We start from the raw sequence: 18,215 nt of genomic DNA, 5'->3' as shown, positions 1-18,215 counted from the left end.
GGGTGTTCAGTGGTCACCTTCCATGAGCCATCAGAGATGTGATAAGGCATGTATTTTTCCTAAGCTAGGAGCTTGGACTGTATGTGAATTCAGCAAATTGGCTGGAGCACTGCATTCACGCAGCCGTGATGTTCCCTGCATGTTGTGGGTATCGACAGCACAACATGCAGTACGACATCACTGCACTATCTCCACTGCGATGAACGGCTGCGCTGTGCGCCTCCCAAAGCGGTATTTTTTTTTTTTGGCATGACAGAAAAAAATTGAGAAACACTGCTTCACAACAATTTTACACATGTCGGTACTGGTTGATATCTGAATCGGAGAGTTGGAAATTGAGAGTTTATTGTTGACCTAATATTGTACATCCCAAAATAATACATAACAATCATTATTCGTGATTAGGTAATGAGTCCAGTCCTGTGTGTGTTTTTGTCACTCCCCCTCTGTTGTGTTGAAAAGCCGAATGGCATGGGTAAGGAATGATCAGCGGGGGAGTGATAGTAATCGGCCACTAAAACCGTTCTGTTGGGACATGATGCTGAATGAACATGATGAACATTTAGCAATTTCTACACCATCATGACCTACCTGGCCACAATTAATTCCGGGTTACATCCCGCCATGGAGAGTAGCGCGTAAGCAAAACCCCGACTCTGCTCCAGTAGCAAACACGTGCAAGGGACAGGACTAGTTTCCAATCTTTAAAAAGCCATACATATCAACTGGTTGCACATCCCAAAATAATACTTAACAATGGTTATTCATGATTAGGTAATGAGTCCAGTCCTGTGTGTGTTTTTGTCACTCCCCCTCTGTTGTGTTGAAAAGCCGAATGGCATGGGTGAAGAATGATCAGCGGGGGAGTGATAGTAATCGGCCACTAAAACCGATCTCTTGGGAGATGATGCTGAATGAACATGATGAACATTTAGTCGTAATCTGGGACCCTCCTGTACGCCATTTCAACAGCAGCTGAAGAACCGTAAGCTGCCCTGCAAGGTGCATGATGGCTGTCCATCTGCCCTAAATATAAATGTAGGGAATATAGGGAATTTACAACACCGATCGGTCGGGCAAATCCCAAAGATCAACTGGTTTGGAAGCATCCAAACCAGGTGGTCTCCTGGTGGTCTTAACCTCCTAACATCTAACGTCTTGTACGAGGTTCTAGGAACCACAATATAGACCAGGGATGCTCTTGATAGGACATAAGCTTATCAGTCAGATAGCTCTCTCCAATCAACATTTCAAGCAGCACTGATGAGATCACTGACCTGAGCTGAGATGTTTGCCTCCCTCTTGTTTCGTCCTTGAGAAAGCCATCGCGCCGTCACGATGCGTCCTCTCTGCAAGCCTGAAAAAAAACCCAAAAGACAACAAGCAGAATGACCAGGGTGGCGTATGCTTTCATTCTAAATCATTTTCCAACCATTGTCTTTCCTGTCTTTTCTTTATTTCTGCTGCAGTATTACCAAGGAATGATAGAATCATCATTACCAAGAATCATGAGCTCCTTTCAAATTGGCAAAAAGAAAAGCATTATTTGTGCAGCCACTGAATTGAATCAAGTGATTCATCCACACGAGTCTGGCTGGTCTGGAAGGTTCAGCAGAACAAAGACAGTGCATTCATTTCACCTCCAACACTGAGCAAGACAAATTAATTGAATGCCGTCAGTTTCTCACACATCTGTGTTTCCTCATTCACACACTTTTCAACAATACTGTCGCAGCGATCACACAAGTTCCAGGAAAGCATGAAAACAGCCCGAGGACCGTAAAAGAGGCGCCTGAATGTTTGTGGCGCAATTCATCAAGATTTGTCATTTAGCATTGCAAAAGGAACACCTCCACATTTTGCATGTTTTATTCCTGAAAAAAACAGCTGACAGCTGTGTTTCTTCAAGGTATGGAAGATCAAATGCCCCCCCCCCCCCCCCCTCTCGAGCACAAGTTGCGATCATTTGTGGATAACACGGGAAAGAATCCATAAAATGTCAGCGAGCACTTTGGCCTGGAATGACTCCAGACAGGCGAGGAGGAACATTTCTATGACATTTGAAGCAAGAAAAATAAAACCAGAGAGAAAGAAAAGAGAGGCTGCTGCCCAGCGATTGGACTCGTCCATCACTTGTGATGCTCATTTGCATAACATTCAATTGCAACAAGCAGAAGCTGACGCAAGACACAGAGTACACTAAGAAACACAGGAGGGCACATTGATTTGTGTCAGCTTCTCAGATGCTACAAAATAACGACAATGACCACAGATCCAAAACCATACATTCATAAGACGAGATCTGCTGCTTAGGCAAGTGTCATTTAGAGCTATATAAGTATAAACACAGTCAGGCGCCCTGTAGAGACAGGGTGGCACAGCTGCAGGCTCGGAATGACAACAAAAATTGAAATTCATGTCATCTTCCTTTGGAGAGACGCTAAGTGAAGAGACTGTCCCACATTCATAAAGTCACAATGACACCGAGGCATCCACATGCACCTGTCAGTCAAAGCTTTTGTGTGCCTAGCCTACCTTCTAGTCATTCTATTAGACGACATAAAAATAGCAAATAATAAATAAGGATAAGCTAAATATGTCCAGTATGTCTAACTATGTTAAACCGTAGAGCCACTGAGGGAGGACTACTGTAGGAGGGAAGAAAAAAAAAACATCTGCATTAGGGCTGCACCAACATGCAATCTAATGTCTGCAATCTACGTATATGACTAGTTTTTTCAATTCAGGTTAAAAACATTTGAAACAGCCTAAACATTGAATTTTATTTTACTTTCTGCACTTTTGCCATGACACTTCCTCCATGTCAACCCCCAAAAGTGTTGGGTCCACAAGCCTCGGCCACGGTTTTGGACCGCTTTATAAACAGAAACATACAACCACCATGGGTTCATCTAAAAAAACAGTACATGTATTCATAATTTGGTATGATTTCCACACAAAGTACACATTAAATGAGGGTGAGGAAGTGTATCTGTCTCGCCATATACTGTAGTCACGTGTTGACTCTGTGAACAAATATAATGCAGCCCACCCATTGGCTAGTGGGAGTCTTGCGACGGTGCCGAGGAGAAGTCAGAGCTTGAAACCCCTCTTTTGACATTCAGGTCTCCTGTTTGGAAACACTTGCAAGTGAGATATAGATATAGATATAGATATAGATATAGATATAGACGCAAGTGAAATACAGAAATGGACAGACAGAAGCATTGTTCAGTGGATATGGGGAACGGGCCTACAAGCTCCACTACTAGTGATGGGCGGGGTACACCCTGGACTGGTCGCCAGCCAATCACAGGGCACATATAGACAAACAACCATTCACACTCACATTCATACCTATGGACAATTTGGAGTCGCTAATTAACCTAGCATGTTTTTGGAATGTGGGAGGAAACCGGAGTACCCGGAGAAAACCCACGCATGCACGGGGAGAACATGCAAACTCCACACAGAGATGGCCGAGGGTGGAATCGAACCCTAGTCCTCCTAGCTGTGAGGTCTGCGCGCTAACCACTCGGCCGCCGCGCCGCCCAAATATGGAACTTTATTCACAAAAAATGTAATAATTCACACTGTTCACTTCTCTGCATTATTGTACTTTGCTTAAAAGAAACCTTGTCTTATTTAAGGGTGCACCAATTTCAATTACCGGGCCCATCGCTAATCACCAATCTTTAAATCACTGCACTGTTGCAGTATGTAGGGATGTCTGATAATTAATCGGCCTGATATCAGCAAATGCATTAACGGTTGATATCGGTATTGGGATTTTTTTCCAGATCCAATATAATAAAACCAATATTTAAAAAAAATGTTGTATACCACCATAGGAGATACTGTATGTCATGTTACACATATCGGTAGCGGCATCGGCGGATATCGGTGTCAGAAATTGAGAATTGGACAATATCGGCATATCGGTTTTCTATGTATATTGGACTATTTTCAGTTATTTTCATGACACCCTTTTTTAGCTACCACTAATGTGGATGTGTTTTGAAGGCTGGAAGTAAGGTATCTTGTTTCCAAAGAGATGAACTGTGTACACAAATAGGCCTGTCGGATCTATGGCGGAATAAACGAGGTGAGTGAACCCTCCTGTTAGTCATTCAGTTTCTTCGTCCCCGTGAGGAATGCACTTCTTGCTAAAGGTGTGTGTTGTGTGCTACACGATTGAATACTTTCTCCGTGCCTGTTGTGTATAAAACATGATTTAATGTCATTTTAAGCCGGTTTGTGCAGATGTTTATGATAAGTACTTTGACCAAACTCCAACAAAATGTTATAACTCAAAAAAGGTATTGTGTGTTTTCCACACATGTTCGAAAAGTGAATCAAGAAAGTGTATATGCAAATGAGCCGACATCTGCATTGACCTTTTCTCTGTTTTTTTTTTTCCAATAGTCAGTCGATGACAAAGTGAATGTGATAATATTGTGATGGCTTGTCATTTTTATTTAAGTTACATTTTTGCTAAACAAGACAGTCCATTTTATTTTCATTTAGTTTTTTTGTTATGTTGTTTGTTTAATTTATTTTATTTAAAAGCTCTTGACATTCCAATTATGTTAAATACTGAAAATTAAAATATGCAGCGTACAAAAGCACACAGTGGAAATGTGACTGACTGGCCATCAGTCACGTCTTTGTTATGCTGGAGAGCCAGAAGAAAGATTACAACCATCTAAAATAAATCATAAATCACTCTGTGCATGTCAGCAATTCATTAAAACAGGGTCATTTGTTTTTAGTTATGATACACAAATCACAAAGGCAATTTCAGTACAGGAAAATGCAACATGATAATGAGCGACCACATGTGTCAGTGGCAGGGAATCCTTGTTTATACAAAATTCAGTCTTATTTAATTCAAAATTCTGTTTACATTTTTTTTTTAGAATTTTACATTTTACACATTTTTTTACCAGCATAACATGCATGCTTTATTGTTTATAAGTGAATAAAATAGCTGTTAATTAAATGCAAAAATCCTTACATATACATTGATTTAGGGCTGTCATGATAACCTAATTTAGCAAGTCGATAATTGTGTCCTTTATTATTAACCGATATTCAATAATTTTGACCTTTTGACTTAAATGTTAACCATGTGTAGTGTACCTTAGTGAGCCATACAACAGTATACAAGCTAGGAATCGCGGTGTGTCACCAGCTCACACACAATTCCATGTTGTGGTGTCAAAACAAGTTAGGGAAAAAACTAACAAGACACCACCAACGTATAATGTAGAATATTAAGCAACTGCAATGTGTATGTGAGCTCTAAACATGTGCTTTCCAGCCATTTACAAAAACCGCAAAACACGCTGGGGAACGGAAAATACTCCCAGGGATGCTACACTTTATAGATTAATTTCAAGAAAAACACTTCAATAAAAACACACACACATAGTTATATAGTGTATTGTTAAACTATTGAAGGGGGTGATATTTGAGCTGTGTAAAGTAATGGATATGGCAGACTGTACAACTTGCGTGAGGGACACTAAGGACATCACCGCTTCCTGCGCATTGCAAGCTGCACCGAATGCGCACCATTCTGAGTTTCATTTAATGTTTATGCCGCCGATCAAAAGCCTCTGGTGGCGTTGGAAGGCTATACTAAAGCACAACACGGTGAAAATATACGTCATCCATACCACACACAACCGCACTAGCATGCTAAACTAAGCTAACGGCACTAGCGTCCATTTACACTCCGTAACAGGAGGCAATAATGAGATGGAAAGGCTTGCTGTCATTGTTTTTAAGCTAAATGAATGACTGTAGACATTCCTTTAAAGAGGGATCGAACAGGATTACAAAGTGTCCGGACCGTAGTTCTCTGGTGTGTCCTCATGGCACATCCTCTGCAGTATTATGGAGACCTTTTACACTCATACAGCCTCATTTCTTTGCCATTTTCTCACTGGCCCCTTAGGGACTCTCAGGAGACACCAGCAGCCGTAAGTCTTCACACTGGGTGGGGGCGGGGGGGACGGGGGGTTGATGTTACGCTATCAGGCAGCCCAAAGATAGCAGTGGGGAAGAAGAGGGATGGGCAGCAGAGATGTGAGGAATAATGGACGTTATTGTCTTGACAGATGCTTGGTGGATTTCCTTTTGGTAAGAGGCTGGAGAAGACATTTAACCCTGGCTAGCTCTCTCCTTGTCTCACATAAACCCACGCTGCTCCATCTCCTCTGCACTGGACTTGTTGCCCAGTGCGGAAAGCTGTAAAGAGGCAGTGAGATAGCGCAGACTTCAATGCAATTCAGTGGGAGTTTGGCCAAAAGCTTTTTTTTTTTTTTTGCTGGGAATCACTATGGGGAGGTATTTATGATGGAACCTCCAGCAGGCATGTAGCATCTGCTAATCAATCTAATAATACTATATTATATAGTATAATGTAGCAGCATACATACTCCAATTAACGCCACAATTCAATTAATCACAGACTCCAGTTTGCTACAAAAGCAAATAACGACCAGGGTCTGTAATTAGCCAAAGAACATTGGCATGAACTCAAGTGGTTGTATAAAACCTCTTGAAGTAGCTTTTATTAACTCCACAATATGGCGGTAGATGCATTTTATGTATCAGGAGTGGTCAGCATCTGCGGTCGAGTGGTTAGCGCGCAGACCTCACAGCTCGGAGACCAGGGTTCAATTCCACCCTCGGCCATCGAGGTAAATAACCAGGTAAATAATCTGAAAAATAATTTAATTCGGCTGCACGGTGGTAGAGTGGTTAGTGCGCAAGCCACACAGCCAGGTTCGATTACCACCTCGGGCATCTCTGTGTGGAGTTTGCATGTTCTCCCCGTGCATGCGTGGGTTTTCTCCAGGTACTCCGGTTTCCTCCCACATTCCAAAAACATGCTAGGTTAATTGGTGACTCCAAATTGTCCATAGGTATGAATGTGAGTGTGAATGGTTGTTTGTCTATATGTGCCCTGTGATTGGCTGGCGACCTGTCCAGGGTGTACCCCGCCTCTCGCCCGAAGACAGCTGGGATAGGCTCCAGCACCTCTGTGACCCTTGTGAGGAAAAGCGGTAGAAAATGAATGAATGAATGAGTGGTCAGCATGTGTAACCCAAGATGTCGAATCATCGTTTAGTGGAAGGGTTTTCACAATGTGAGGCAGGTCTCCCCTGGGCAAGACTTCAGTGGGGTGCAGAAGCTTGAGAACAATAAAGAAAACAAACATCTTTTCCAAACCTGCTGACTGTAGTTATGTCAATAACAAACTGAGTTTCACTTCCTGGTTTAATGTGTGCAAGCCAGTATTGTCATACATCCATTTTCTATGCCGCTTATCCTCATTATGGTCGCCGGTATGCTGGAGCCTATCCCAGCTGACATCAGGTGAGAGGTGGGGTATTGGGTAAAATACAACAGACATGAAAATGTGATTCTTTCCTGCCATGTACCCTATCTAATCGATGATGTTAGCGTATTTTTACATTAAACTTTTATGCTAAAATGTTGCCTCCATTAGCGTACAATATATTGTGTGTCTTGCCGGGTTATTCATATAGTCAATCCACTTTATTTATATAGCACATTGCATATATAGCACATTTAAATATCGCATGCATCGCACCGTTTACGTAACTTATTTTTAATCACAAAATGTCCCTGTGAGCATTGTGTGTAGCCTTTTAGCATGGAAACCAGAACCAGAAGTCATCTGCCATCCATGATGTGATATGTGGCTGACTCCTAAGTTCAAGCCAACTAACACAGTTGCAATACAAGTCTCTGCTTTTCTTACCGATCACAGCTGCAAAATAGCCCCCAATGGAACCAGAGAACGATGCCATTTTGATAAGGAATGTGAGCAACACTATTGAATTCAAGATATAACTCATAGAAAAACCTGAAGGTGTTGTCCCTTTGGATGTCTGCTCATCACTTCTTCCTTATAATCATCTTGGTCTTCAATCAAGGTCAAAGTGTTATACATTACATGTTATACATAACATAGTCATATTATAGTTACCATTTATTATTACATTTATTCATTCATTTTCATTTTCTACCGCTTTTCCTCAAGAGAGTCGCGGGGGTGCTGGAGCCTATCCCAGCTGTCTTCGGGCGAGAGGCGGGGTACACCCTGGACTAGTCGCCAGCCAATCACAGGGCACATATAGACAAACAACCATTCACACCGAGTTGCCAATTAACCTAGCATGTTTTTGGAATGTGGGAGGAAACCGGAGTACCCGGAGAAAACCCACGCATGCACGGGGAGAACATGCAAACTCCACACAGAGAGATGGCCGAGGGTGGAATTGAACCCCTGGTCTCCTAGCTGTGAGGTCTGCGCGCTAACCACTCGACCACCGTGCCGCCCATTATTACATTTATTTCTCTCAAAATTTGGGAGTTCACTCCTTAAGATCCAATACTACAAAATGTAAATTTATGCTATTTTTTTTTGTATATGCCCACACACACATTTCTAACACATGCCCTTTGCTTGCATGGAGGATCAAGAGATGCATCTTTATCAAAAGAAAGAACAAAAAGAAAAAACATTGTGTGCCAAAGACTCATGACATCCTAAATGTATAATGCACTGAAGTGTGTAGGTGTTCTCATATTGACTCAGGAAGCGCATATGATGATAAGCCAATAGACAAGACAACTCTATAAGATACTCTATTATACTGTTGTCCATTCAACCCTTTTCTATACACTTTGTCTTCATTACTGTCATGGGTAAGCTGGAGTCTATCCCAGCTGACTTTAGGTAAGAGATGGGGTTCACCCCAAACCGGTAGCCAGTCAATCACAGGGCACACACATACTTTAAGAAACGGGCTCTCGCGCTCTCTCGCCATCAATGGCGTCTAAGTGCAGTTATTTCATATTCCACAACAGCGGGACATCTAAAAGAGAAATAAATAAGTGAACCAAGGCTGAGCGCTGCTTTTCATCAAAGTGGCAACGTGGCAGCCCAAGTACACTTGAAGCTTTGTGACATCCTTGCCGTGAATAGTGGAAGATGCACCGCTGCGTTCCTAATAGGAACTTGCTTCCTCCGCTAATTGATTTTTTTTTTTTATCTTTGCTTGCATACACATGACAAGTGCACAGAATAAATGACCCTGAGAAAAAAAATGCTTATTTGCACCTTCAATAAGAGATGAAATCAATTGGTATTTAGTTTGTGTTGATGACAGGAATGACCAAGCTGTAGCCAGCAAGGGGGGGTCCACGATAAACTCGGCTCATGAAACGATGCACGATATTGGGCTCAGTAGATTAGCTTTATGTTTGCACAATAAATTTTGTTCGTTTCTTTCGGCTTTTTTTGCCAACAGCGGATCTTTTTCGCAAGCAAACAAGTAACACTAGGAACACCAAGTGTGTGTTGGGTTGCAAGGTTTACAATGCACCCTGTCACTTCCATATTACTTGTACAGTAAACCTCGGATATATCGGAAATTCGCTCACAACGGACAGATAAAAAAGAACCGATTTTTCTGTAATGCATTTCCAATAAAAATTCATTGCATATATCAGATTTTTTATAACGGATTTCGCCTATTTCGAACAAAATCTCCAGTCCCATTCCAATGCATTTCCATTAAATTTCCCTCGCATATATCTGATGGCCGCATCGTGGCGCTCCGATTCGCCGAATCGTGACAGGCCGCTATACGACGTCATTTGCAGCGTTGCCTGCGTGATTTATATTCACGTCTCTTTTCATTGCCCAGTCCAGGTACATTGGAAACATAGTCAAGGAAGTGCCTTTTTATAACGGATAAAATCCGATTTACACATATACCGGATATAAATCCGATATATGCGTAAAACTGACATTTTCCGGTATACGCAAATAACGGATTTCGCTTATATCGGACAAAACCAGTGGGAACAATTGAATCCAATATATCCGAGGTTTACTGTATTATCATTCACAGTAACCATGCTGTAACTCAGTCTGATTCTTCTGGTTGCTCTGTGTCCACAGGCTTTTCTCTTAAACAACAATTATTATCACGTTTTTAATCTCAAAAGTGACACCCTTGGTTGACAGGATTTTTAAAAAAGTCAATCATTCAATAAAAACTTCATTTTATTTTATATTTTTATATGTTAACAATGCCTTCACTGTGTGCTGTTGGCTTTTAGAAATCCCCCTCCCTCATTACGGTGAATTAGTCCCACTATTCCACCGTGCTGCCCGGTTCATCATCACTATGCTGCCTAGGGAGGAGACAAAGCAAATTACACATTGAGGGATTGGAAGCCATTTGAGGCCATGGAAATAATTACACAGGAAGGAAAAAGGAAGAAAGATTTTTTTTTTTCCAAAATCATTATGACTGGTTGTGCTTTACATGCAGTGTAGTGCGCGCTGCTGTTTTGCAGGTTAGCGTTTCACCAACGGTGCGACGGAGTACAGACGGGTGAATGCAGCTTGCTAATGCTAATGCTCCAAAGTACAATACTACATTATCAAGTTCAACGGTGGTATTAATTTGTATTTTAGTTCATTAAGTCATTTTTATGATTGAAAATTTGTAATTTGGGCAAAAAAAAAAAATTTGGGACAACTTTTCGTTTTTGGCAAAGACCTCACAACCCACTGAAAAACAACTCTGCAACCCAAAGTTGAGAATGAGTGTTTTACATACTATTTTAGCATATACTGTATGTCCTGGAGATAAATGGCTTCTTTTTATTTGCTTGTAAAAGGTACTGTGTTGCGGACTAAGAGGAGAACACTCCATCCTGGCCCAGAGACTGATAGCATTAGACTGGAAGAAGAAGCACACTCCATGCTGACACCTCACCCACACACCGTGAACCCACACGGCATTTAAACACAACACGTGTAAACAAAAAAATTAACTATGACTAACGTTTGCGGCCCACCAGAGACGACCCGGCATAGTCTTTCTGCGGGGGCCTTACACAAAGCAAACCGCACACGTCTGCTTGGATAACTTAGAGGATATTCAACCTTTACCAGCACATGGAAAAATTAGCCGATGTCATAAGGTGAGGAGGACGGGCATTGTTGGCGAACAGAGTGATCTCGTGTAGAGCCGCTGCTCACTCAGAATGGCTTCTTCAACTTCTAGGCTCTGGAGAACACGCCACGCATTACAAAAGCGTGCGGAGACCTGCCAGGCAAGCAGGGGGGGCTGCACTTGATGCTCTGCTAAATGGGCCGTGGTTCACATCTTGTAAAGAATACTGCTGAGTTCGGACTTTGTGTGAATCCCAAAAGAGCAGCATGGAGGTGCATTAGCAGTCTTTTTGGGAACCTTTTCATGAATTGTCTTTAGACCTGCAGTGTTGGGCTGCATTCACAATTCTGGTTCGGAAGTCTGGTCTGGGACCAAAAATAAAAACCAAGATCCTTGGTGTGTACTTTGGTCCAGTTCACTTAGTATTCACACTGGTATAACGAACAGAAGTCATTTGTGAAAAAATCTGAAATATTACATCTCCTTGCTTGAATACATTGGTTATTTTTATGCTATGCTGGTCAAATTTTACCAAATTACATGCCTTGAAAAGCTTCTAAAACAGGGGTCTCAAACTCAATTTACCTGGGGGCCACTAGAGCTAGGGTCTGGGCGAGGCTGGGCCGCATCAGGCTTTCCAAAAAAAAAAAACGCATTTATTAAAAACAGAAAAATGAATAAACTTTGCTTTGGTTCCGATTTTCTACAAGAAAAGCTCTGATAAAACATTCCGCTGTTCTCAAATATCTTCATTTTTATTTTTCTACACAAAATAAGATCAAGAATAAAGAAAATCAATCAGTAATAAATAAATATAATAATAATAAAAATAATTAAAACTTAAGAAACCACATATAGTTGGTGGGTAGACAAATTATTTTTTCAGATTAAAATTAACAAAGCATTATTAGAGCCCTGTAGACATGACAAAACATGACTATAGTCACATGCTAACTCGCAAACTAGAGAGCTAGCGACCTAAACGGTAGCCTCCAAGTTATTTCCTTTAAACTTAAAAAGCCAAAAAAAAATACCACTTCCACACAGATAGGGAGGATAACTATTAACAGCTATTTAACCTTTAACATGAACATTAATCAAACGTAATTTTTTTTTCTGGGTACATGATACCATACAGCATCCATATCAAACTTGCGCGGGGAACGCACTAACATTAAACTTTCATATCAAGGCGGGGGCCTCAAACTAGTGTCCACGTGTTTGAGACCCCTGTTCTAAAATATACTTTTTCAAGAGTTGTCACACATCCACAGAGATAAAGAGAGAGAAGGAAGGAAGGAAATTGATTGTCACTTATGCAGAGGAAGGACCAAAATTGTGCAATCAGAGACACTTTTCTCTTAGATATGTGTTATTTCTGCAAGGTTTTGACATTGATGCATGTATTTAGCCTGTGTAGCATTCACAACTGTGAACCGGCCCATCCGTTAAGCGGTCTAGGTCTTGCTTGTTAGGGTTGGGATGATTGTGCTCACAGTTGACCAAACAAAGCAAAACACATCAGAGTACCTTTTAACAGAACCAAACATGACAAGCATGAATGCATCCTTAAAGCTGACACATTGGTAGAAGGAGGTAGTGTGAAAAATCATTGTGAATCATGCAGCTTTCATTTTATTTGTGTTCACCTCTAGCCATTTAACATTACAGTCATATTAGTCATAATCAATGAACCACAGTGCCAGATTCAGATTCGCGTATATCATTCACACACACACAAAAGCAAAGGTAATCAACAATTTAGAGTCATACTTAAAGCAGGAAGAGGGCAGGGAAGGCCGTATGTTTCAGAGTAAGCATCATCGAGACCAGTGATTCACAACTAGAAAAAAAAGTGTAATGTTCCAATGTCCCCAAACGCACCTTGCATATGTGCTATTCGCTCATTATAGGACCAGGAGGAGCGTGCCATGTGCACTTTTCTGTCTTTTCATTATAGACACTTAGCAAAGGGTTTGCAATGATGATACTGCCAGTGTTTAGAAAAGGCTCCTGTGCAAGTGTGTTGCCCGGGGTGCAGCTTGGAAGAGGGCGGGATGTAATGCTTGCAACATGGTCAAAAGTTAGCGCCGCTTTAGGCGGCTGTGTAACTGTTGCAAAAAACGCAGGGAAGACTTTCAATATTGGTGCAGACCTGCCAACATGTATGCATTTGTCATAATCATACGCAGATTCTTGAATTTGCTTGCATGCACTCCATTTTGTTGCAGATTCATGGTTTCAATTTGTAGAGTACAGATAAATATACAGATATTGACAGTTTCAGGAGGCCACAAAAAACATTTGTGTCCCCCAGTGGGGGCATGACAGGAAATAATAGAGAAAAACTGCCTTTCCTGGAAGCGTGGTAAACTTCCGTCAAATTGCGGCATCTCTCATGTAGTTGTGCGTGTTTTGAGTATTTATGTATACGCTGATGTGTGTATCTTGCAGTGTTTGTAGTTTTTGTTGCTGTATGTTTGCAGCTAATCCACCCAAGTACAAAAATCTTTCAACTCTTCCTTTTATGGACAAAGGCAGAACAAAGAAAGGAGCTCCCTCCGCATTGGTAATACAATAAATGACCCAGAGCAGGATCATACTCCATAATTTAAGAACCAGCAGCTGCTACCAAGTTAGTGACCGATGGAAGCCAAGAGACAAATGTTGCCATTCAAACTACACTGCCAATTTTCACGCTTGGAAGGGTAATGTTACAGTCTTGGTAACACTACAAAAAAACTGGTGTTTGTTTTCTGCATTTCGGCTTAAAATATAGTTTAATTCGAATGAGAGTCTCATTGTTAGCCCCATGACTTAGTCTGAAGCAGCTGAGTGAGAAGCTGACACACGACTCATGTTAACCATACACACTCTTCAGTGTGTTTTCAGTGTGACAGGCGACACGTTAAATTAGCACATTTATCAATGGACTTTGGCGCGGACGAAGTAACACTCCGTGAAAGTTCTAACAAAACATCTTCCAGCGTAAACTATAACCCAACTCTACCAAACAACACGCTTATTGTTGTAATTAACATCAGCCCGGGGAAGCAACTGGTTGACGGTAATGCAAGTTTTCCAGTTTTTTCTTTACCTTTTCGGCTGCTTTCTCCGCCGGTTCTTCCCAGGTCACCGATAAGCGAAATAAAAGAAAGGAAAAAAAGGAAACGTCCACATGTCGCCGGTTTTATGTGGCCATTTTTCTGCCTGTGTTTACTATACATCCCTGTGAGCCTCGGTGCCTCCACCCGTACTCCCTCGTCGTCCTCGCCGTTCTTCAACTCTGCCTTGCCGCCTTCTCTTCTCAAGGTAGCCGTCATTGAAAATAAAATCAAGCAGTTCCGGTTGTCGCCTTCAAAATAAACAAATCTTTGCTTTCGATTATTCGTAGAGTTGGGCGATGCTAAAAACGAGCTTCTATTTACCTACTTGAAATTTCCCTTGATTTACTTTCCGTCTTGAAGTTGTTGATTTTAATCTGAATAAAACACAAAATGAAGATTTAAGGCGAATTTAAAAACTACTTTACTGTGAAATTAAAATGGACTGCTGTCATGCTTTGACAATATTTAGCTCTACACCACTTGGCAAAGCACAAAACAAGGTGTGGATTCCCTTTTTTGCGAACTATAAAACACAGATTGAGTACATCGTAAAATAAAAAAGAAATAAAAGAAAATCCGACAAAAATAATATTTTAACAAATAGGTGACTATAAGCAGGAGCTCAGTGTATGAATGCAAGTTTGAGCTTCATTTACTGGGGAATTGCTGGAGTGAGGTGCAGTTTACACTGAAGTACATCTTATATTTACATTTCCACAATTTAACATGTCTGAAAAGGAGTAGGAAGAAGCAGAGCTTACTTGATCTCACCCCCTTCCCATATCACAGCAATTACTAAGGAGTTTGTGTACTTCCTGTATTCAATATAGACGATCAAAAACGAGCCCTCAGGCGCAACCCTACAATGAAGCCAAACCATACCACGACCTCCGCAGGCGATGTCGACCATTAGTGGATGAATTATTGCTTTTCCATTTGCATAAAGCCGGCTATGAAAATAAGAGATGAATAATGCATGGAACGCTCCCACTTGGGTTCCACTTCCAATCTTCCATTGACTCTCACTGGTAATCCTGATGAATACTGAGATGGGAGGTGGGACTCAGATGCTAAACTGGGGAGTTGGGTTGAGTTGTGTTTCAAAATGTAAAACAGTCTTCTGAGCTTGTGACTTGTGTGTAATCCAGACTCATTGGCCGTGTCCCAAATGGAATACTGTACTTCCGTCAGTACAATTCATTAAGTATACTGTGTACATTGTGGACTTGGTACTAGCAAACTCTCATATTATGTGGAAATTCATTCATTCATTTTCTACCGCTTTTCCTCATGAGGGTCGCAGGCTTGCTGGAGCCTATCCCAGCTGTCTTCGGGCGAGAGGCGGGGTACACCCTGGACTGGTTTGTCCACAGCCAATCACAGGGAACATATAGACAAACAACCATTCACACTCACACTTCACTTCATACCTATAGACAATTTGGAGTCACCAATTAACCTAGCATGTTTTTTTGGAATGTGGGAGGAAACCGGAATACCCGGAGAAAACCCACGCATGCACGGGGAGAACATGCAAACTCCACAAAGAGATGGCCGAGGGTGGAATTGAACCCTGGTCTCCTAGCTGTGAGGTCTGCGCGCTAATTACTCGACCGCCGTGCCGCCCTGTAGGGTTTTTTTTAATTCATTCATTCATTTTCTACCGCTTTTTCCTCACGAGGGTCGTGGGGGTGCTGGAGCCTATCCCAGCTGTCTTGCCAATCACAGGGCACATATAAACAAACAACCATTCACACTCACATTCATACCTATGGACAATTTGGAGTCGCCAATTAACCTAGCATGCACGGGGAGAACATGCAAACTCCACACCGAGGGTGGAATCGAACCATGGTCCTCCTAGCTGTGAGGTCTGCGTGCTAACCACTCGACAGTTTTATTAAAAAAGAAAATACATATCTATATAAAACAAGCTTAGCCAAGCTTAATTATAAAATATTAGCAAGATTGAACTTTATCTTTTCCTGTTCCCGGGTGCGTTCTTTGAGATATGACGTAACACGCAGCTCGAGACGTTCTTCGATTTAAAAAAATGAAGGCAAGGAATCGGCACTGGACTGCTGCGGAATGTTTGTTCAAGATTGGACAAAGGAAAAACTGGCAATACGGAGTTATTCCAACAAGTGAAAGAAAAACTCGAGGAAGTCGGAATCATGTGATGTTGTTTACGCTTTACTGCACATTCCCCATTGACTATAGACAAGAGATTGGAATATTCCTTTCCATGTATACCATTGCTTTGGGAAAGGTCATTCGGAAAGATTCCAATTCGGAAAGAGAAAAACTCCTCCTATAAACGTGGCTACTGTGAATACACGGACACTCAAAATTCAAACATCCATTGTCTCGCCTGATCTGACTGCCTTGGGATATCGCTCAGCCGTCTTCTGGATGGGGCAGATTTATTTCACCACTTTGTCCTCCCTGAACAATGAGCTCATTGGCTTGGTGTCGTTATTATTGTTGCTTGTCCCTCGGCTCGGTTTAAGGGTTGTTGTTACGAACACTCGCGACACAGAAAAGGTCAAAACATGCCTGACGCCATTATCCAATTAGCACCACTCCATGAGAAAAAAAAAAAGACAGAGATAGAAGCATCGATTGCTATGCAAACAACGGCACAACAGCTAAAATATTTAGCATCATGAGATATCTGTTGGCGAGACTCCGACAAAACAAGGGGGACACTGAATGTGGTGTTAAACAAATAGCAAAGAGACTTATTCATACGCACCATATGTTTGCGGGCCCTGATGGGGACTCAAATGCATAACATTTCAACTGCGCTAATATTATAAGCAGACCTGTCTCGGGGAGGATGACACACTTCTTGCAACGTAGGCCTGGTTTTTGTCAAGCAAGGCTGACCTGGATCCTCACATAACATTGAGTGCTCAAGCACCACAACAAAGAGATTCAGAGTTTGTTCAAAGTCATCCATTGAGACGTGCTTATTTGGATTTTTCACCACTCGAGGGAAGGCCTGCCTCAGTCTGCCAATTCGGAGTTTGCCCTCGGCCATGAGTCATTCATTCATTACATTAGCATCATTTGTATGGGGAATTGTGCATCAGATGACAACATTTCCTGGTTGCATCCTTGGACTCCGGTTCCCACGTAAGAGTGCATCGAGTGTGGCACTTGTCACATTTTACATCCATAGCGCTCATTTTGGGTTTGAATAACACACAAACATGCAATTCATTTGTCATTTGTCATTCAAAACTATAATTACTGTCTATAAAATGTGTTTTGTTTTGATTTACATTTTTTTTCTATAGGAACATTTGCTTTGGTTTGAGTCGGACCTTCCGGACCGCAATTAACGAGGCACCACTATATTTACCAAGGACGCTAAATGAAGAGATCTGTTGATACAGCTGCAAATGAATGGAACAGTGTGTAGTACGCCATGGAGCAGAAAGTCCGCCATGATGGTGCCAACGAGAGGTGGGCGGGGCAAGGTGGAAAATAGCTACAATTGTATTCGCTTGAGGCTGCACGGCGGACGAGTGGTTAGCGTGCAGGTCTCACAGCTAGGAGACCTGAGTTCAATTCCCCTCTCGGCTATCTCTGTGTGGAGTTTGCATGTACTCCAGTTTCCAAAAACATGCTAGGTTAATTGACGACTCCAAATTATCCATAGGTATGAATGTGAGTGTGAATGGTTGTTTGTCTATATGTGCCCTGTGATTGGCTGGCGACCAGTCCAGGGTGCACGAATATAGCTGGGATAGGCTCCAGCACCACTGCAACCCTCGTGAGGATAAACGGTAGAAAAGTGAGTGTAAAATAAATAACATGACAAAACTACGCCCTCTAGTGGTCTAAAATAACACATTTTAACAGCAATTCCAATACAATAATAATACTTATAATTAACTGGAAGTATTTACACAGTTAAACATGTATGTCAGTAATGGCATTGTTAATACACAATCTTCACATAAATCATCACTGACTTGTATTAGTTCAATTAAAATTTTGGGGTAACTTGAAAAATAACAAACCTGGTCTGTTAAAGTAATTATTTGCTGAGCAGCGTGTCGAGGTCATGTCAATGCAATTCACC

The 18,215-nt window shown here is 41.6% G+C and overlaps 1 protein-coding gene across 1 annotated transcript in view; it reads right to left on the bottom strand.

Moving 5' to 3' along the window:
- The window catches only part of adam19a (ADAM metallopeptidase domain 19a), a 77,092-nt gene extending 58,883 nt beyond the window's left edge, over positions 1-18,209 (bottom strand). Inside the window, exons 1-4 of the mRNA XM_058067908.1 lie at positions 18,154-18,209; positions 14,448-14,496; positions 14,113-14,370; positions 1,278-1,357 (exon numbers count right to left, since the gene is read on the bottom strand). Of these exons, the coding sequence (XP_057923891.1) occupies positions 1,278-1,357; positions 14,113-14,338 (306 nt within the window). The 5' untranslated portion in view covers positions 14,339-14,370; positions 14,448-14,496; positions 18,154-18,209. The remainder of the gene's footprint in view (positions 1-1,277; positions 1,358-14,112; positions 14,371-14,447; positions 14,497-18,153) is intronic.
- Between the last annotated feature and the right edge of the window lie 6 nt (positions 18,210-18,215).

This window comes from Doryrhamphus excisus, chromosome 3, assembly GCF_030265055.1.
Source record: "Doryrhamphus excisus isolate RoL2022-K1 chromosome 3, RoL_Dexc_1.0, whole genome shotgun sequence".
NCBI lineage: Eukaryota > Metazoa > Chordata > Actinopteri > Syngnathiformes > Syngnathidae > Doryrhamphus > Doryrhamphus excisus.
The sequence above is the reverse complement of the archived record's forward strand: the minus strand, read 5'-3'. Positions and strand labels throughout refer to the sequence as shown.